Here is a 19,057-nt window from a genome sequence, read left to right on the forward strand (position 1 = left end):
GCCGAGCCTAAATTCCTTTTTCAATACCACTGTCCAACAAGGTGCCCCAGCCATTTCAAACCTGAGTCATTTCTAACTTTCCACCTGTGTCTCATGTTATACATGTTTTACTCAATAATTCCGTCTTCATTTAACTCCTAAATATATTTCAAATCCAACTATTTCTCTATTTCTACTCCATGTATACTACTACTCCATTTTCCAATACCATTACTTCTTGCCTAAGTTAAAACTAACATTACAAATACAATACAAAACACAAAAATGCTGGTTACTTCAGGAGTGGAAGGAGACAAGATACTTGCCTTTTTCTTTATTTTGCTTTAGATTGTTTTACTTATTTTAAAGGTCATATATTAGTTTATAATTTTAAACTTACATTTTTAAAAACGCAAAGCTCTAGATTCTTTAGCTTCTTCATTCCAGCCAGAGAGATTCAGTAGATACAATGGAAGGTGAATGAAATGGTAAAATAATTTTGCTTTAGTTAAAAAATTAAAACATTAATGAGAACTAATTAAGGTGTTTTTTTTTTTTAATTAATTGACTGAAAATAGCCAGTAAATACCCAGATTATCTTCAGGCAAAGAGCACTTTGACTCAAACCAGAGAACTATGTATTAAACGTCTTTCATAATTAAGAAATCATACATCAGGAAACAGAGTATCAGATTCCATCTTGCCAAGGAAGCAATATATAGTCAATAACAGAAAAAACACAAACTCTGTAAAATAATTTAAAGATGTTAATTCTAAGTGTCACTGGCAGCCTAGAAGATGTGTTTTCAAGAGGTTCTGAGAAAATGTGCCTGCAGTAGCCAAGTTACAGTTTGGTTTCATACATTCATGGAGCCAGAGATTACACCTAAGATCGTATGTGGAAGGAGTACATTAGTTTGGCCCCAAAAGGCCAGACATGGTAGGGAGGAGCTTACAGGCTATAGATGGGTTAAAGAGTCTTTGACTTGTAGTCAAAAAAAATGTAGCCTTTTGTCTAAAAAGGCTTGGAATGTTTTAACTTAATATAAGGATGTCTGTTATCAGAGACAAGCGGTAAGACATTTAGCAAAACTCAAGTGATCTGTTAAGTAAATTGATGGCCTGGAGGTGTGGTGTCAGATTTGTTTTGCGTGGCCTTAGTCCTGTTAAGGATTTACTATCTTATTGCCCCAAAGAGCAACTCTGAAAGGGACAGAGCATAACTAGGTATGTTTGAACTCCCTTCTCATGGCTGGCAACTTGGGATTAAGGTTTTTCCGGAGTCCCCTTGAGCAAGAGGAAGTCCATTCATTCAGTGGGGAGCTTGAGATTTTGTTTTCATTCACATGATAAATATTCCTCCTTGTCCCAGATGACCTGTCCTACAACTTTTACTTGTTTAAAGGAATGTCTTCACCAAGATTCACAGATTGGTGTGTGCTGTGGAGCCAAGCAGGCTTTAAATAGCAGGGATCAGGGCTAATGTGCTTGGGAGATGAAAGGAAGGATTCAGAGGAATACAAGGGTCAGCTTGTTTCCGCACAGCTACTGCCCAGTTGGTCCCTACCTTCATCCTTGATGCCCTGACCAACTACGAAGCTGACGCTTACCCTGGTTACAGTCTCAAGTCCTCCTCGTTCATTGGCTCTCTCCCTCGTCCCCTTCTTACTTCTCTGACTTGTTCTCTCCTTTTCATTTCCTCTGCCTTCCATTTCTTACTATCTGTTCAATTAAACATTAGCCTTATCTGCAGTTAATCAGATTTTATAGTATTATGGGACCATATTCTAATATCAAAAGCTGACTTCTTTTATATGCTCTATGATTGCTTTTACTACCAGAGTTCATTGATTGTGCTTAAACTTTTTATTTTATAATAATTTAGATATTAGAAAGACAGTAGAGTGTAATCCTTCTGGGGTTTTGTATTAGGTAATAGGGACAAGTTTCCTGGAATCAAATTTTATTAGCTTTATGGCCTTAAGGGTAGCAAGTTACTTTTCTCTCTGGGTCTCAGTTTCTCATATGTAAATGGAAATAATAATCACTGACCTATTTCATTTTGTTGGCATGGGATTAAAATGAGTTAACTCATATAAAGTAGGTAAAACAGTGCCTTGTGCCTGTAAGTACTTACTAAATACTGTATTTGCTGTTAAAGTTATATTATAGTTAATATAGCAAATTGACTGTAATAGCAAATTTAGTTAATTTGACTTAATCTCCACCAGAGATTCATCCTAAGTGATGGGAATAGGTACATTTATTAAACATCTACTCAATAGCAGATGGAGGATATAGTAGTGAATAAAACTGAATTCTTGCTCTCTTAGGGTTTATAATACTATTAATGATGATTAGTTATTAAAGTTTGAGACTGATTTTATAAATATGATAGCCTTTATGATTAACCTTTAAATTTTTTGTGTGTTTTACTTTGAAACTTAGGATATCTTGTATTATGAGCAGCTCAAGACCAATGTGATACAACATGACCTTTTGGTGGACAGTCTAATTTATAAAGTAAGTACAAGTAAGCGCGGTCTTTGCATTTCATTAATATTAAGAATTGAGGGAATTCAGTATGTAGGGCCTGCAGTATGCGCAATGATACATATTAACCTTGAAAAATAATTTTAAGCGATCATTAAATTTACGCCTATAAAGTTAAGGTTGGACTTCACAATTTGTAGTTTGCATTTGGTGTTGTCTTCTTTCCCGTTGCAGCTGTCCTCATGATCCTTTCCTAGTCCTCCCCTGTTATGATTAGGAGAAAAAGCACCTCTTGTCACTGTAAACTCAAGTTTTCCACAAAAACCAAATAAAAATGCAACTGGAAAGAAAATCAAACTATAATATTATTTATGTCATGATTCTGTACAGCCTACTTGTTAATATATTGAAGTTGTTTTTAGTTTAATTTCTTTTAGTTTATGGACATGGCAAAGTATATCCCAGCTTTTATGATATGGGTACACCGAGGTTTTGTCTTCAAGAATCTGATAATCAAGTTGAAAATCTAAGTGGAGATGTTTTAAGCATGGCATAAGAAATCACTTATTCTGAATTAATGTTAGGCAATTTAAAAGACTTGGATTTTTTTTTTTTTTTTTTTAGACAGAGTTTCACTATGTCGCCCTTGGTAGAGTACTGTGGTGTCACAGCTCATAGCAACCTCACACTCTTGGGCTTAAGTGATTCTCTTGCCCCAGCCTCCCAAGTAGCTGGGCCTACAGGCGCCCATCACAGCGTCCAGCTATTTTTTTGTTGCAGCTGCCATTGTTGTTTAGCAGGCCCAGGCCGAGTTTGAACCTGCCAGCCTGGGTATATGTGTCTGGCACCCTACCCACTGAACTATGGGTGCCACCCAAGACTTGTATTTTTAATTTAAAATTTAAAAGATAGAGGAGAAGGGCATATTATTGTATGTCTCAGAGATGGGGGAAAGAATATAATACATTGAGGACCTGAAAATTTGTATGAGTAGCATATCACTAAGGGTAGCAATAACTACTGCTAACGTTTGATGACTGCTTTCTGTGTGCCATGGTGTACCAAATCCTGTACATAGACGCTATTTAATCTTGACAATTAGCTAAGAGTAGCAGATACCAGGAGTTAGGGTATGAATGATAAATGCATTTTTTTCTGGGGAAAAAACCCCTCACATTCTATAAAATCATGCACACAATAACAGAGTTTGTGAGGAAAAAAGGGTTGGAGTAGGCCCACTCAAGGCTTCCACAATTTGTAACCGGAATACTAATAAAAACAATAATTGGTAGCTTAGGAGACAGGCTGCTCTGGCAGGAGTCATTAAAAATGTACAAAAATAATAAAATAGAAGTGCTAAAATAATGCAAATGGAAGTGGTGCTCTGGCCCCTGTGCTGCTGTTGAGGTGAGCACAGAAAGTGCAGTAGCTGAGAAGTGCGCCAGGCTGGGAGGCTTCCTCTCTGGGGAGGGAGCTCCAGGGCCAACGTCCATTTTTAATTTTCTTAAAATGCAGTTATAAAGGCTCATGCTTGTGCAGCAGCTGAGCTGAAGGCTTTTCTCTTCCTGCTGAAGGCTGTAATTCTACTCACTGCTGTGGCTGCCTTGTTTAAGAAAAACTCCATCTGAACCAATACAATTGCCATGTTACACTGACGACATTCCTCTTTTTACAAACCACATATGGGCACATATTATAGCAAAACATAAAGTACTGTTCTTTTGGTATTTTATAGATGAGGGAACTAATGTAAGGAAAGATGAAAGAAATTTGTTTAAATTCACATTTTAAGTCTTGTCCCTAAGTAATCTGATTTCAGAACCACACTCTTAACCACTATACTCTGAACAGTAAACAGAAATGAAAATTTAAGGGATACAGTCCTTTAATGAAAACTCTTGAATCTCACAGAGGTTTTACACTAGATTTAGGACACAGGTAGTCCTACAAACTTTGAGGTCAAATTATGCTCATTGGATGATTTTGGCAACAGCATAAGAGATCTTTTGGCCTGTAAGACCTTTAACCTCTTTTCTATTCAAATCAGAGGAAACTCCCAAGTGAAAAAGTTCCGGAAAGCAGAGAAGAATTCTCTTTGTTGCCAACAGGAATTTCAGTTTGAGTCAGTAAAGAAAATCTGTTTCCAGAAGACAAGTACACAGCTTGTACCTGAGGAATTGAGTGTTCCGTTTTGATAGCTTCAATCCTGTGTACATGAATGTCTTTAGGAAGATATCTGTGTAGGTGTTTGGGGCTTGGGCTGGGCTCTGCTGAGCTTGTTGGAACAACTACAGACCCTAGTAAAGTCAACCCTTAAGAGAATGAACATTTTTTAAAAATATATTTAAAATTTCATTATAGTTCCCTATAGCAAAGAATTGTTTTAAAATGAACTGAAAATGAGGTAGAATGATTTTAGCTCAGTGGTTCTCAACCTTCTAAATGCTGCGATGAATTTTCATTGTTAACAAAGGGGTTGCGGCCCACAGGTTGAGAACTGCTGCTTTAGCTAAAAGTTAAAGGGATGGACAGAGTAAGTCAATACTAAATATAGAATATCACCAACCCCCTCTCCAACCCAAATTAACAGATGGTTCTTTTTTTTTAAACTTCATTCACATTAATAATGAGGGTACAATATTTAGGTTACATTGTTCTCACTTCCAGGGTAAAGTTCCATTTTCGAAGAGCCCCTCACCCAGGGGGTGTGTTGTACACCCTCACAGGTGCACATTAGGTGAGATTCCGCCTCCTGCCCTCCCTCCTTCTGCCATACGTCCTCCCCTCTCCCTGCTCCCGCTTCCCTCTACCCCCTAACTGGACTATAATGATGTTTTATTGTTCTTAGGAACATGCAGTTGTTTATATATTGATTTCATTGTAGTATGAAGTACATTGGATACTTATTTTTTCATTCTTGCAATACTTTACTAAGAAGAATATATTTCAGCTCCATCCAGGTAAATGTAAAAGTTGTAAAGTCTCCATCTTTTTTAATGGTGGAATCGTATTCCATGGTTTACATATACAACAGTTTGCTGATCCATTCATGGGTTGATGGGTACTTAGGTTGCTTCCACAACTTGGCAATTATGAATTGAGCTGCAGTAAACATTCTAGTGCAAATGTCTTTTGGAAAAAGAGGAAGCAGCTGAAAATACTCCTGAGGAGGAATCAAAGGTTCTCCCTGAGCTGGGTTGTTGTTTTCTCTTTCACAAACTTGCCCTGTAGCCACACCTTCCGCATTTTTCTACCATTTACTGTGATCTGACAGTTTATACCAGTACTTTTCAATCTTTCTTTATCACACCCCTGAAGAGAAAATTTATTTTTATCTAAAAATTAAATAGCAGAGATTTAGAGATCCACATACCATTATAATATGTAAAAATTTTTTGGCCCCCCCAAAACCAGTTTTCATGCCCATAGAGGCAATATCACCCCTGTTGGAAATGCATAATCTCGCCCTTTGCCTGTGTTGTCTTCTGACTTAGAAGGCTGGTTCTCTCTTTCCCCTTAATCTGTGTCATTAAGTTCTGTCAGACTTACGCACACATTCGCGACCTCTACAGTTGTCTACGGCTCATTTCATCCTCCCCAGATTGCTACTTTGCTCAATAGCCTCAGTGACTTTTGTAGACTGTTTGAGCCATATTATTATGGACTTCTGTAACATTTCTTTGTAATTTTTCCTGTGTTCTTACTAAGTGTGTTTTCTTCCCAGTGAGATTGTAGATGTTTTGTGAATATGGTATCCTTCATCCCATCCAATCAGTATTTGTTGAATTGATTGTGTAATATATTGGGTCCAAAAGTATGGTGTCCTTTAGGTTTGGAGTTTTTTGATACAAGTAGTATTTAGAATCTATATTTACTTATAAATAGATGAAGACTGCTGTAAGTAAAGGGGCTTTTGGTCAAACTATTTAAAAATAGTTTTTCAGATGCCTATTCTGTATCTGATAGTATCATAGACATTTGCCCATACTTTTGGAAGAGGGGTAGTAGTATCCCCATTTACAAATATGAAGACCTAGGCTAAGAGTTACTGGCTAACATCATACAACTATCTACAACTAGAAGTAGTAGAACTGGATTTCAAATCTTAACTAAATCTATTGGAATGTCAAGTTCTAACTCACCATGCAAACTGTTTGGAGACACCATGGGAGAAACACAAATATTTTGGCTTTATTTTTCTGTGTTTTTGTTCATTTGTTATTGGGGAAAGATACCTACATAGTGATATAGTGCATCATAGGAAACTATAATTTCTATTAATGATTTTATCATTTTTATTTTTATGCATTCTTCAGATACTTATTTGGTACTTAGAAGATGTTAGGCACTGTGCTGGTACTAAGTATATAAAAAAAAATTTGACATTGGGTGCAAAGAACCCAAAGTCTTTAGGATTCAGTAGAAATCTTTAAGGTAGTCTCAGGTCAGAAAGTGAGGTTAGAAGTCTATTTAAAAGAAGGAGCTAATACTACATCAGGGGAAGTCAATCAACTGGCCTTTGAAAGATGAGTTCATGGTGCAGAAAATATGGTGTTACTGGCCTTCCAGTACCAAGTGGTGACTTGCAAGTGAATAATCACAAAGGCATGAAGGATATTGTTTTGAGGGAATGATAAAAAATGTGAACTTGAATATTTAAATTGAAACAATAATTTAGAGGAGATTATTATGGTTCCAGATGCATCTGCTTTTCTTTTCCAGCTTAAAGATACTTTAATATTAGATTAAAAGGATATAAAATTGAAATAAATAATAAAGACTTACTAATGAAACCTTAAAAAGTCTGTGGAAATTAAAGTTAATATGTCACATACATTACTCAAATAAATATATAGCAGTGATAAAGTCTAATTAGAAAGTTCATAAAGTAATCAATTCATGCTATATTATTTCTAAACATTGTCTATATGCTTTAGTACTACAGACAGATTCATTTGGGTTCATTTCGGTACTCTCTACTTTTAATTATAGGATGTGAAGTTGACAGCAAGCAATGATGATTATTATTTTGTATTTGAAGATTATTTGTATCAGGTAAGTGTAAAAATTAAAATATATAATGTTCTTGTTTTAGGTACATTAGAGAACCTAAAACAAGATTAGGTGGGAGAATAAGAGTTTCCAATGAGGTTTTGGACTGTTCCTTTTAGTCATATATGCTACAAACAGGAGGTATTAGCAGGTAAGTTTCCTATTTTTGTTGTTGGCACAGATTCGTAAATTGGATGTAAAATCCTAAGGTGTTTGGAGAAAAGCATTTTGCATGATACTTTTTAATTAAAGGTATTGAATATGGGTGACGCCTGTGGCTCAAAGGAGTAGGGCGCCAGCCCCATATACCAGAGGTGGCAGGTTCAAACTCGGCCCCAGCCAAAAACTGCAAAAAAAAAAAAAAAAGGTATTGAATAAATAATTAAACGATTGCTCTTGCTCTGATCATTTTTTGTGCTGCTACTATAGATGTTTGGATCCTTACCTAAGTCTTTTTCAAATCTAAAATAAAGTAATTTATCATAAACAGAAAATAGGTAATTTATATGGAATTACCTAAGTTATGTACTTTTTAAAAAGATTATACATACATATTAATAAAATGAGTGAATGTCAATGTAAGTGTCATAGAGGAAATATCTAGATTCCACACAGTAGTTTCTACTTGATTAAATATAAACCAGCTCTGGCTATTTGGACAAGCAGGTAGTAGTGTTGATGTTGTGTATATGTTTAAGAGAAGAAGATAAAGTTAAATGAGAATCTCTCGAGAGGGTTAATTAATCATACATTCCATTCTGGGCATGGTGGCTCACACTTGTAATTGTAGCACTCTGGGAGACCAAGGCAGGAGGATTACTTGAGCATAGGAATTTGAGACCAGCTTAAGTAAGAGTGAGATTCATTCTTTCCTAAAAATAGAAAAAATTAGCAGGGTGTGATGGCGCCCATCTATAGTCCCAGCTACTCAGGAGGCTGAAGCAGGAGAAGCAAGGATTGCTTGAGCCCAGGAGTCTGAAGTTGCAGTGAGCTATCATGACGCTATGGCAGTTGACAGAATAAGACTGTCAAAAAAAAAAAAAAAAGCATTTCAATAGCTGAAATATAAAGACTTTATAAAATAAAATTTTAAATAACCTCAGAAACAACTTTAAGAGACTTCTATGATTTCAAATGCATAATTAAAATTTTTTATTTAAAAAAGTAGTAATTTGGCAGCACCCATAGCTCAGTGGGTAGGGCATCGGCCACATACCCCCAAGCTGGCAGGATCGAACCCAGCCTGGCCAGCTAAACAACAATGACAACTGCAACCAAAAAATAGTCAGGTGCTGTAGCGGGCACCTGTAGTCCCACCTACTACGGAGGCTGAGGCAAGAGAATTGCTTAAGCCCAAGAGTTTGAGATTGCTGTGAGCTGTGGTGCCCTGGCACTCTACCAAGGGCAATGTAATAAGACTCTGTCTCAAAAAAAAAAAAAGTAGTAATTACTTAAATTACATTTTTATTATAAAGTCAGCTACTAATTAAAAGAGAATGAAAAAATCTTCTAAAAGTTTATTTCTCAAGTAGCTAATGTATAGCCCTATGCCTAATTCTTACTATTCAGTAGATTTTTGTTTTAGACATTCTCACTATGCCACCCTTGGTAGAGTGCCATGGTGTCACAGCTCACAGCAATCTCAAATTCTTGGGCTTAAGTGATTCTTGTGCCTCAGCCTCCCGAGTAGCTAGAGCTACAGACGCCCACCACAATGCCCGGCTATTTTTTCGTTGCAGCTGCCATTGTTGTTTAGCTAGCCTAGACCAGGCTCAAACCTGCCAGCCTCAGTATATGTGGCTGGTGCCCTACTCGCTGAGCTATGGGCGCCGAGCCTATCAGTGGATTTTTTACTATGCAAGTACACTAGTTTATTGTGTTTGGCTTTCTTGTGCTTCAGAGACAGTGAGTTTTTACAGATTGAAGATTTATGGCAATCCTGTATCAAGCAAGTCTATCAGTGCTGTTTTTCCAATAGCCTGTGCTTGTTTCATGTCTGTGTCACATTTTGGTTATTCTCGCAATACTTTAAACCTCTTTGTTACTTTACATCTGTTATGATGTTCAATAATTAGTGATCTTTGATGTTACTCCTCTATTGTTTTGGGATGCCACAAACTGCGCCCACATGAGATGACAAGCTTATAAGTACTGTGTATGTTCTGCCTGCTCCACTGATAGCCACTCCCCATTTCTTTCCTCCTCCTCAGGCCTCCCTATCCCCGAGACGTAAATTGAAATTAAGTTAATTAATAATTCTGCAATGGCCTCTGAGTGTTAAATGTAGAGGAAGAATCATGTCTCCCAATTTCAAAGGTGAGCTTAGACATCTCCCCAGAGTCCGCTTTATAAAGCAGTGAGGAAGGCGTTTCAAAAGTTGATAGAGGCCAAAAGGTATCCTCTTACATCATAGAGTTAGCCAGACTGGGAATGCAAAGGGAAGGTGCTACTGTGGTGAACACGTGACTTTGGAAAGAAAGTAAAATAGCCTTATTGGTGATTTGGAGAAAATTTTAGTACTCTGAATAAGATCTCACTAGCCAGGGTATTCCCCTAAACCAAAGTCTAATTCAGAGCAACTCTCTTCAATTCAGGAAGGGCTGAGGGAGGTGAGGAAGCTATAGAAGAAAAGTTTGAAGCTAGCAGAGGTTGGTTCATAGAGGTTTAAAGAAAAAGGCTGTCTCTATAGTGTAAGAGTGGAAGATGAAGCAGCACATGCTGCTGTAGAAGCTGCAGCGAGTTGTCCAGAAGATGTCATTCATGAAGGGGAGCTACACTAAACAACAGATGTTAGCCTTATGTTGGCAGGAGATGTCATCTAGGACTTTAGTAGCTAGAGAGGAAAAGTGAATGCCTGGCTTCAAAGCTTCACACATAATAGGGTATTGAATTATGCCTTTCTTCTTGTCCCAGAATTTTTTATTTTGAGTGAAGGCAATTAGTGATTATATCCTCATTTCCTAAAGGAGCTGCTGAACACATTCTGTCAGAATTACTTTAAACAACACAAGGTATCTCCTGCGTCTTTATTTACGTCTTGTTAGGGGCTAATGCATCTGGCAACTTTAAGTTAAACCCAGTGGTCATTCACCATTTGAAAATCCTAAAGCCCTTATGAATGATGCCAAGTCTGCTCTGCCTGTGCAGGGGAAAGGTTCCTTTCAAAAAATGTTACTGCTCAGAGACAATGCACTTGGTCATCCAGAGTTCTGATGAAGATGCACAAGGAAGATTAAGTTGTTTTGTATCTGTTAATAAAATATCCATTCTTAATCCATGGATTAAGGAGTCATTTTGACTTTCAAGTCGTATTTTTTAAGAAATACATTTTGTAGGGCTATATCTGGTATATCTGCCTAATAGAGTGATTCCTCTGATGGATCTAGGCTAAGTAAATTGAAAGCCTTTTGGAAAGGATTCACCATTAACACATTTTGCCAAACTGTAACATTTGTGATTCATGGGAAGAGGTAAAAATACCAATGTGAACAATAGTCTGGAAGAAGTTGATTCAGCCTTCATGGATGACTTTGAGAGGTTAAAGGCTTCAAGGCAATAGGAACTGCAGCTATGGTGGAAATAGCAAGAGAAATGGAATTGGAAGAGGACCCCAAGACATGACTGAATTGCTGCATTCTCATGCTGACGCTTGAGTGGATGAGGGTTTGGGTTGCTGCTTAAGGATGAGAAAAGAAAGTGGTTTCTTGAGATAGAATCTGCTCTTGATGAAGATGACGTGAGTATTGTTGAAATGACAAAGCATGTAGAATAGGACATAAACGTAATTGATAAAGCAGTAGGAGGAATCAAGGGGATTGACTTCAGTTTTGAAAGAAGTTTTACTGTGGGTAAATGTCAGAGAAATCTTTGAAGAAAGGAAGAGTCATTCAATGTGGCGAATTTCATTGTTGTCCTACTTTAAGAAACTCCACAGCTGCCCCATCCTTCAGCAACATTGAAGCAAGCCCTTTTTCCAGCAAAGGTTACAACTGTGACGACTCAGATAATTGTTAGCATTTTTTTAGGCAATAAAGTTGTAAGACTTCAATAAATCCAGAGTTCTAGAATATATTACATCAGACTGATTCCGCTACTGCAGTTATTATCTAAGTTAGAGACAGATTGTCGGCTCTTCTACTCTGTCATCTTCAAGAGTCTACTTTATAAATAACACTTCTGTAAGGTAGCTTTATTCTCTTTAACAGATGAAGAAGCAGAGGCTCAGAGCTATATGAGATAGCTACCCAGCAAGCCAGGGTTGTCTGTTTTCAGAGCCCACCCAATAAGTCGTATTGCCCTTTAATTTATGAAAATTTAAATTAAGGAGGAGTATCTTAAAAAGGCATTTTTGGAAACCTGTCATTTGAAATTATCTAAATTGGTTGGCTAAAAATATAAGAGCATTACAAATGAAAAAAATTGTATAATGTATATTAAAGTGATTGTCTAATTAATATCTGTCATTTCTTATATTTTGTTACATAAATAACTTGTTTCTCAGAAGCATTCACCCATAAATGTGTTTTCCAGAAATAAAAGAAAATTTTAGGAAGTAAATCTTTTTCAGCTGTATTTAGACATTTTTGGTATAACTCTGCTATTCTTATACATATGTGGTTTCTTATAAAACTGTTCTAAATAAAGTGAATTACTATCATGTATAATCTCATTCTCATAAAGTTTAACTTTTACTAGTAAGTAATCAAAGTTAAATTTTCTACTAAGTTTGGTTGAAATGGTCATCTTCACATAAGCAAATTTTCTAGCAAATTCTCAATTGAACTATCATGTTCTTACAGATAGAGAAATTAGAATCTCAGAAGTTAAAACAACTCAGGTTAAAATAGGAGTTGGCATCTCTTTGCTCGTATCCCAGGGTTGCACATTAGTATGTACTGTCCAACATACCACCTCTGGCATTATCACCTTACAGTCACCAATATTCTCCTTAGAGCAGTCTCAGATGTCTTCTCTAGGGCACCAGGGACTCTAGGGGGATATATTTAAGCACAGAGCTTCTTCTAAAATTACGATGCTTCCCCCACTCTGCTAAACTAAGGGAAAGTTAATATGGACATTTCTTTAGGAATTATTTTCCCTTTAGCCAATAGTGAAAAGATATTTGTAAGTATGTTTTCTTTTTGCATTATTTTACTTGTATTAATTATTTTATTTTATTCATTGTATTAATTTTTGCTGCAGTAATACATTATATATATTATAAATTTAGTGTCCTAAAATGAATGTATTCTCTTACAGTTGTGAAGTTTGAAATGAGTTTCACTGGGCTAGAATCATGATGTTTGCAGGGCTGTGTTGCTCCTGGATGCTCTAGAGGAGAATCTGGTTTTTTGACCTTTGCAGATTCTAGAGTGTATCCAGATTGTGGCCCCTTCTTCCATCATCAAAGCCGGCAGATAGCACTTTCAAATCTCTCTCTGAATGACCCATCTACCTCACTCTTTCATTTATGAGGATCCTTGAGATTATGGTGGTCCTAGCCAAATAATCCTGAGTGATCTCCTCATTTAAAGATCTTCAATTCAATCACATCTACAAAATCTCTTTTGTTGCGTAAGGTAACATATCCTCTTAGTGTCTTTGTTTTGTGTTGCTGTAACAGAATGCCTGACACTGAGTAATTAATAAAGAGTAAAGGTTTATTGGTCATGATTCTGATGGCTGGAAAGTCTAAGCTGGGCAGCCCTTCTGGTGAAGGTCTCATGCTCCTTTGACTAATGGCAGGGAATGGAAGAGGAAGGGACATGTACAAAGAGACCAAATACAAAAGGGAATAATCTGCTGTTACAGTAACTAAACCATCCCACAGGAGGACGTTAGATCTATTCTTGAGAAATCCACACTCAGTCTGGTCTGTGAAAATTAGGTCAATGTAAGGAGGTGGTCAACTACGGAGGTTCTACTGTATGTGCATATGAAAAGATCTTTTTAATGCATTAAGTGTTTTTTTTTTAAAGCAGATACCAAACATCGTATATGGTGGTTGCTTATTATTTGAGCTGAAACAGCCCTTGTCAAGGTCAGCAATAACTAAATCCAATGATCAATTCTCCAAGCTCTTCTTAATTAATCTCTCACCAGCATTTGATCCAGTTGTGTTCTCCTTCACTTGGCTTTCATGACACCATACATACTCTTTTTAGATTTCCTCTTATTTTACTGATCACATAGGCAAATTCAGCATTTGGGGGATGTAAAGTTTATATAATTTGGAAGGACTGTTAAAAGAAATACAATATATTATAAAGAAATCAGGTAAGAATACTTTTCTTAGATTTTATTAAGCAATTTATCAGAAATGCATACATAGAAATGCTTTCTGATTATGACACAACTTACCTTTCTTGCCTAGAATACTGGGTATCTCCTAGCTACTTACAGCACTCACAAATGCCATGTTGCATTTGCATGAATATAGTTAACAGTATTTATAACTTGTTGCAAAGTGTCACTTAAAATACCAATAATAGTAGCTTTGCACAGAGATTCTGCTGATGCAAAATACAATGAAAAGAAATGAGAACGTTTGTATCTGTTAATACTGTTTTTTTATGTACACAATACATCCTTCATGTTTTCCTGTCATGGAAGGTGCACCATCTGTATGTACACCCACTAAATTTACCAAATTCAGTCCAACTTCAAGACATTTATCTTGAAAGTTGTTGAAGATATGTATTTCCTGTGTTCTCTTTGTAAGAGTGCCAAAGTGAGTAACTCTTGTTGCAAAGATAATCTGTTCTGACCCAAATGAAGTATAAAATCTGAACTGAGTTGGTAGTTATCAATTGATTATTCAAAGTGATTGAATAATATATATTTTTCCTTTGAAATAGTATATTAAATTGTTCTGTTACGTTAATAGCTAATTCATGCTGCTAATCAGCTATGGTTCTCCTTGAAAGAAGCAATTGTTTGTAGTTGAAACATTATTGGAGTCTAAGCATTCTACAACTTCGACATGCATTCTTTCACAATTTCTGTCACTGAATGGTTTCTCGTTTTCCCTGAACATATAAGCTACTTTGTAAGTAGCTTCAATGGGATTGTTTCCAGGTCTTAGTGCTACTTGAAAGAATTGGTTTTGCTTTTGCTTTTCATCTTTTGATTTCTACAATCTTTTGTGCCTTTCCTTTAATTTAAAATATTTGTGGTCCTTATCAGTGTTAGCTGAGGAGCATTGAATTTCTTTAATGTTGATATTGCAGTATCACAAAGCATGCAAATCATCTTATCTTTAGCAGAAATAAATTAACATAGCCATTTCCAATCCACATTTAAAAATCTGTTTTCTTCCTTCAGTGTTTTCTTGGTCTTCTTTTACGTGATGGGCTGTTAAGCAGACAGAATTAAAAAATACCATCAACCAGTGCAACTGTTGACAAATTCCATTTCAAGCAGAAACACAGTGCACCATTGTCAAAAGCTGGTAACAGACTGGCATACTCAACTCCCATAAACTCTCACCAGCCAGCCTTATGTGGTAGTGGTACCAGTCAGGCAGGAGAAGTTAGAACTAAATCATGAAAGTAGCAGCCATCAATTTAGCCTGATGGCTTACTGATGTTCTCATATGCTGGTAAATCTGGGAAGATTATTTTGTTGAAACATATTTTATTCTTTGGCATTTTAAATACATTAATTTTTAAAATAAAATAAAAATATAAAAGATGAACAAAACATATTAATAAAAATAGATAGATTTGTTTTGTATTGGATTTAGTCAAAGAGCTGAGCTTTAGGACCTAGAAGGCCACATGTAGCCTTAAGGCCACAGGTTCTGCGCCCCTGGGTTAATGATTTACCATAAAATGAATCTATCAAAATACTAAGTGAAAGTTTTCTGTTTTAGTCAAGGTAGTCTGGATTATGTTGTGGGAACAGATAAATCCAAAATCTCAGTGGTTTAAAACAGGAAAGGTTAATTTCTTATTCTTGATTATGTCTGTCTTCCCAAACCTAGGTTTCTGTAGGCGGGACCTTGAAGCTTCTATTTGGAAACTCAAGTGACACATATTAACTTCATTGAGTAAAGAGCAAGTCACATGGCCACATGTAACACCAAGGTGGCCAGAAAAGACAAGCTAGAATAATCCCAGAGGTGAAGAACCAGAACTATGTGATGAACAGCACTAACGATGTTCATAGTTTAGGTAAATACAGAAAGGGTATAATTGTGAGGAGGGACGTTCTGAGCATGACAGTGTTAGTAGATTTGAGCATGTAAAAGTTAAAAATATCTGTGTCAAAAATAATAAACAAATAATGTGAATAAAACCATTTATAATATAGTTAGACCAAAGATTAGAATTCTTTTATTTATTTATTTATTTACATATACATGTGTTTATTAGGTTTCCACTTTTTGCCTTCACAAAATTAAAAAAGCTTAAAATTTAATAACAATAGCAATGTTTAAGATAAGGACTAGAAACAAAAACCTCATAAAGAACGAACAAAAATAAATACATTCAGAAAAGAAATCAGACGATTGCTGCACTGAAATATTAAGCAGTAAGAATAGTGCAAAGAAAGTAACATTCACATTGTCGAATAAGAGTATATCTATTATATAGAAAAGTATAAAGTATAAAGTACAAAGTATAAAGAATGCTTTGACCCTCAGGTTCAGTATGGAGTCATCAGTTAACTTCTTATTTTTTTTCCAAAGTCTCAAAAAATAGACAACTAATATTTATAATCAAAAGTAAAAGATAATTTCAAAAAACAGATCATGCCAAATCTTATGGACAATAGAAAAAGAGGAAATACTTCAAAATCATTCTACTTCATCTAGATGCACCTGATATTAAAATTGGAGAAAATATATTATTATAAAGGGGAAATTACAAACATATTTCACTTATATAAATGAGGATGCAATATCCTAAACAACATATTAACGAATTAAAAATTAATGTTTAAGTATGTACTTTGGTCAACATTAAATCCAATTTATGTGAGAATTAGTCACTATTTTATTTCCTTTCCTTTTCTTTTTTTTTTTTTTCTTCTTTTCCTTTCCCTCACCCCCTCCCTCCTTCTCTGTCGGGTCTCCCCTTCCCCCATGCCCCACCATGTCATTAATTGTCATTAATTGTCCTCATAAGAATTCTTAATATAGAAACCAATCAATAATTTAAAAAACATGCATTTTAAATTGGACTAAAGGGATGAACAGGAAAATAACCAAAAGAAAGGCAAATGGAAACATGTTCAGCCTCACTAGTAACTAAAGCATTGCAATTTAAATTAAAGCGAGAAGCCATTCTCTATAAGATGATGATAACCACTTTGATAAGAATAAGAGAAAATACATGCTTTCTTAGTACTGGGTATGTTAAAAAAGGAAAAGAAAAATCCTGCCTTTTTGCAAGGCAATTTGGCAATAGTTACTAAAAGTTTTAAATTTAAAAGGCCCAAAGCATTTGACCAGAGAGGTAGTACACTTTTAGAAATTCAGATATCTGTAAAGATTTACCCTTGTTTGTTGTCAGGGAAAAGGGGGAAAAATTAAATGTTCAACAGTAAGATGGGTAAAATAAATTACTGTTCATTCATACAGTAGAATATTCTGCAACATGTGTAGGAAATATTTATTTTACAATATTGAGAGAAAATAAGAAGTTATAAAATTGTATATATAATCTTATTTTGTTTGAAAACTTTATGTATGTGATTATATGAGACCAGTCTGAAAAGGTATGCATCAAAATAACACTAGTTGGATTATGGATGCTCTCCCTCTTTTTTGATAATCTGTATTCTAATATTTTCATAAACATGAATTGCTTATTTAATCACTTAAGATTTAGAGGGTGCCAGAAAATGTGTACACATTTTAAGAAAGGAAAAATTTGTATTAAAATTACAGTACTCAAAAAAAATCATTAAAAGGTTAGTTAACTTTAGTTAAATTAAAAAAACTAAAATTACAATGCTCAATGTATACTGGTAACAGAAGACAAATGCAAATCATATTGAGCACCTCTTGTAATTGCAGAAGCCAAACATTACTCGAGTATTACAAATTTAATACAGTTTTTCTCTTTCTTAAAATGTCTATGTGTTTTGGGGTTTTTTTTGACACTTCCTGTATAATAAAAACATCAGTGCGACAGTTGGGTCACATTCCACATTGAACCTGACTGGTTCCCAGACTCTTATCTATTCTTTTCCTAAAGCTGGGCCCCCTTTCTTGTATCTTGGACACAAAAAGGATTCCACTCCTTGTTCACTCTTGCTGCTTAGCCCAGCCCTGACTCAGCCCCTGTGCTCCCTCTTCAATCATCCTGAATTCTTTTTGTGGTAACGTCTTTAGAATCCCAGGTCTTCTGCGTGTAATACCAGGACCCAGATTTCCTGTCACTGACTGCCTTCCTGGGGATTGAACCCCTGCCTCCAAATTTATCCTTGACTCTGACTTTCTGTCCTACCTCTTTTCATCTGCACAAGGAGCTGCCACACTGCACTGCTCGTCAGTATCGGGCGACCACTTGATCTACTGCGGCTGCCAACTCCTTCTGAACACCAGGAGTTGCCTTCTCTCCTTCCTGACGTGCCCAACTGCCTGCTGCCACCCAGCAATGAGTCTAGTTCATTTCCTGCACTTTTCTCATTGCTCTGTGTCACTGTAGTTGACCAGGGTCTGCTCTATACATTTCTGATCTACTGAATTTCTCCTGGGTGTTTCTTTTCTCATACAGAAAACACAAGAAGGGAACCAACTGGTGGTTAGCAACTTGCATTTTCTGCTATTGATTAAAGTTTAGGTGGCAAAGAGAACTCTGAGGAAGAATTTTGGCCATTGGTACATGGCATGCCACCGTAACACCATAGGGACATAAATCACTGCAAAAGTTTTGAGACAGTTTGTGTTATGAACCATTATTTCAGTTCCAAGAAACAGTTGACAGCATCCTTTCTGATTCACCTGTGCAAGTTTCAGCTTGCTGGACTTATTGGTGTTACTGGGAGGGCTTCATTTGTTTCCATCCGCACTTGGATGTTACATTTCTTAATTTTTGTGCATCTCAAAACTTTCATAATGACCCATACACCAATAGAGGGCACTCTTCCATTGCAAGGCACTGTGCGGAACGCGGAGCAATTACCCAGCAGTGGTTCCCGATAGGCAGTAGTAACGAATTATCTGGTTTTATAGCAGCGCTTAATTGCTTCTTTTTCTAATGTTATCCCCAGGTATTACTTTGTTTTTCCCGGGACACATCTGTGCTGGACCACTTTGCATACAACAGTGCTTCACCACCGAAGTCATACATAAGAGGTAAAATTGTAGTAATTTTAAGGAAGTATTCTTTAAGACTTACATAAACATGCCAAGAATGTTTGGTTCTAACATATATCGATGTTTCTACCTTTTGTGTAAATCACTGGATTTCCTCCCAGATGACTGTCCCCGTCCTTTTGCTCTCTCTTAAATCAGTGCCCGAGCAACTCATCTCAAGTCACGGGAAAGTGGTTCTCAGAAGCAGCGTTTCAAGTTACCTTT

At 36.1% G+C, this 19,057-nt stretch overlaps 1 protein-coding gene across 1 annotated transcript in view; it reads left to right on the forward strand.

The window, feature by feature from the left end:
* The window catches only part of TBC1D19 (TBC1 domain family member 19), a 116,083-nt gene that overhangs the window by 62,730 nt on the left and 34,296 nt on the right, over positions 1 to 19,057 (forward strand). The window contains exons 11-13 of the mRNA XM_023515345.1: positions 2,428 to 2,502; positions 7,465 to 7,527; positions 18,748 to 18,832. Coding sequence (XP_023371113.1) covers positions 2,428 to 2,502; positions 7,465 to 7,527; positions 18,748 to 18,832 — 223 coding nt within the window. The remainder of the gene's footprint in view (positions 1 to 2,427; positions 2,503 to 7,464; positions 7,528 to 18,747; positions 18,833 to 19,057) is intronic.

This window comes from Otolemur garnettii, unplaced genomic scaffold (assembly GCF_000181295.1).
Source record: "Otolemur garnettii isolate 467f Iridium unplaced genomic scaffold, OtoGar3 scaffold00069, whole genome shotgun sequence".
NCBI classification, from domain to species: Eukaryota; Metazoa; Chordata; class Mammalia; order Primates; family Galagidae; genus Otolemur; species Otolemur garnettii.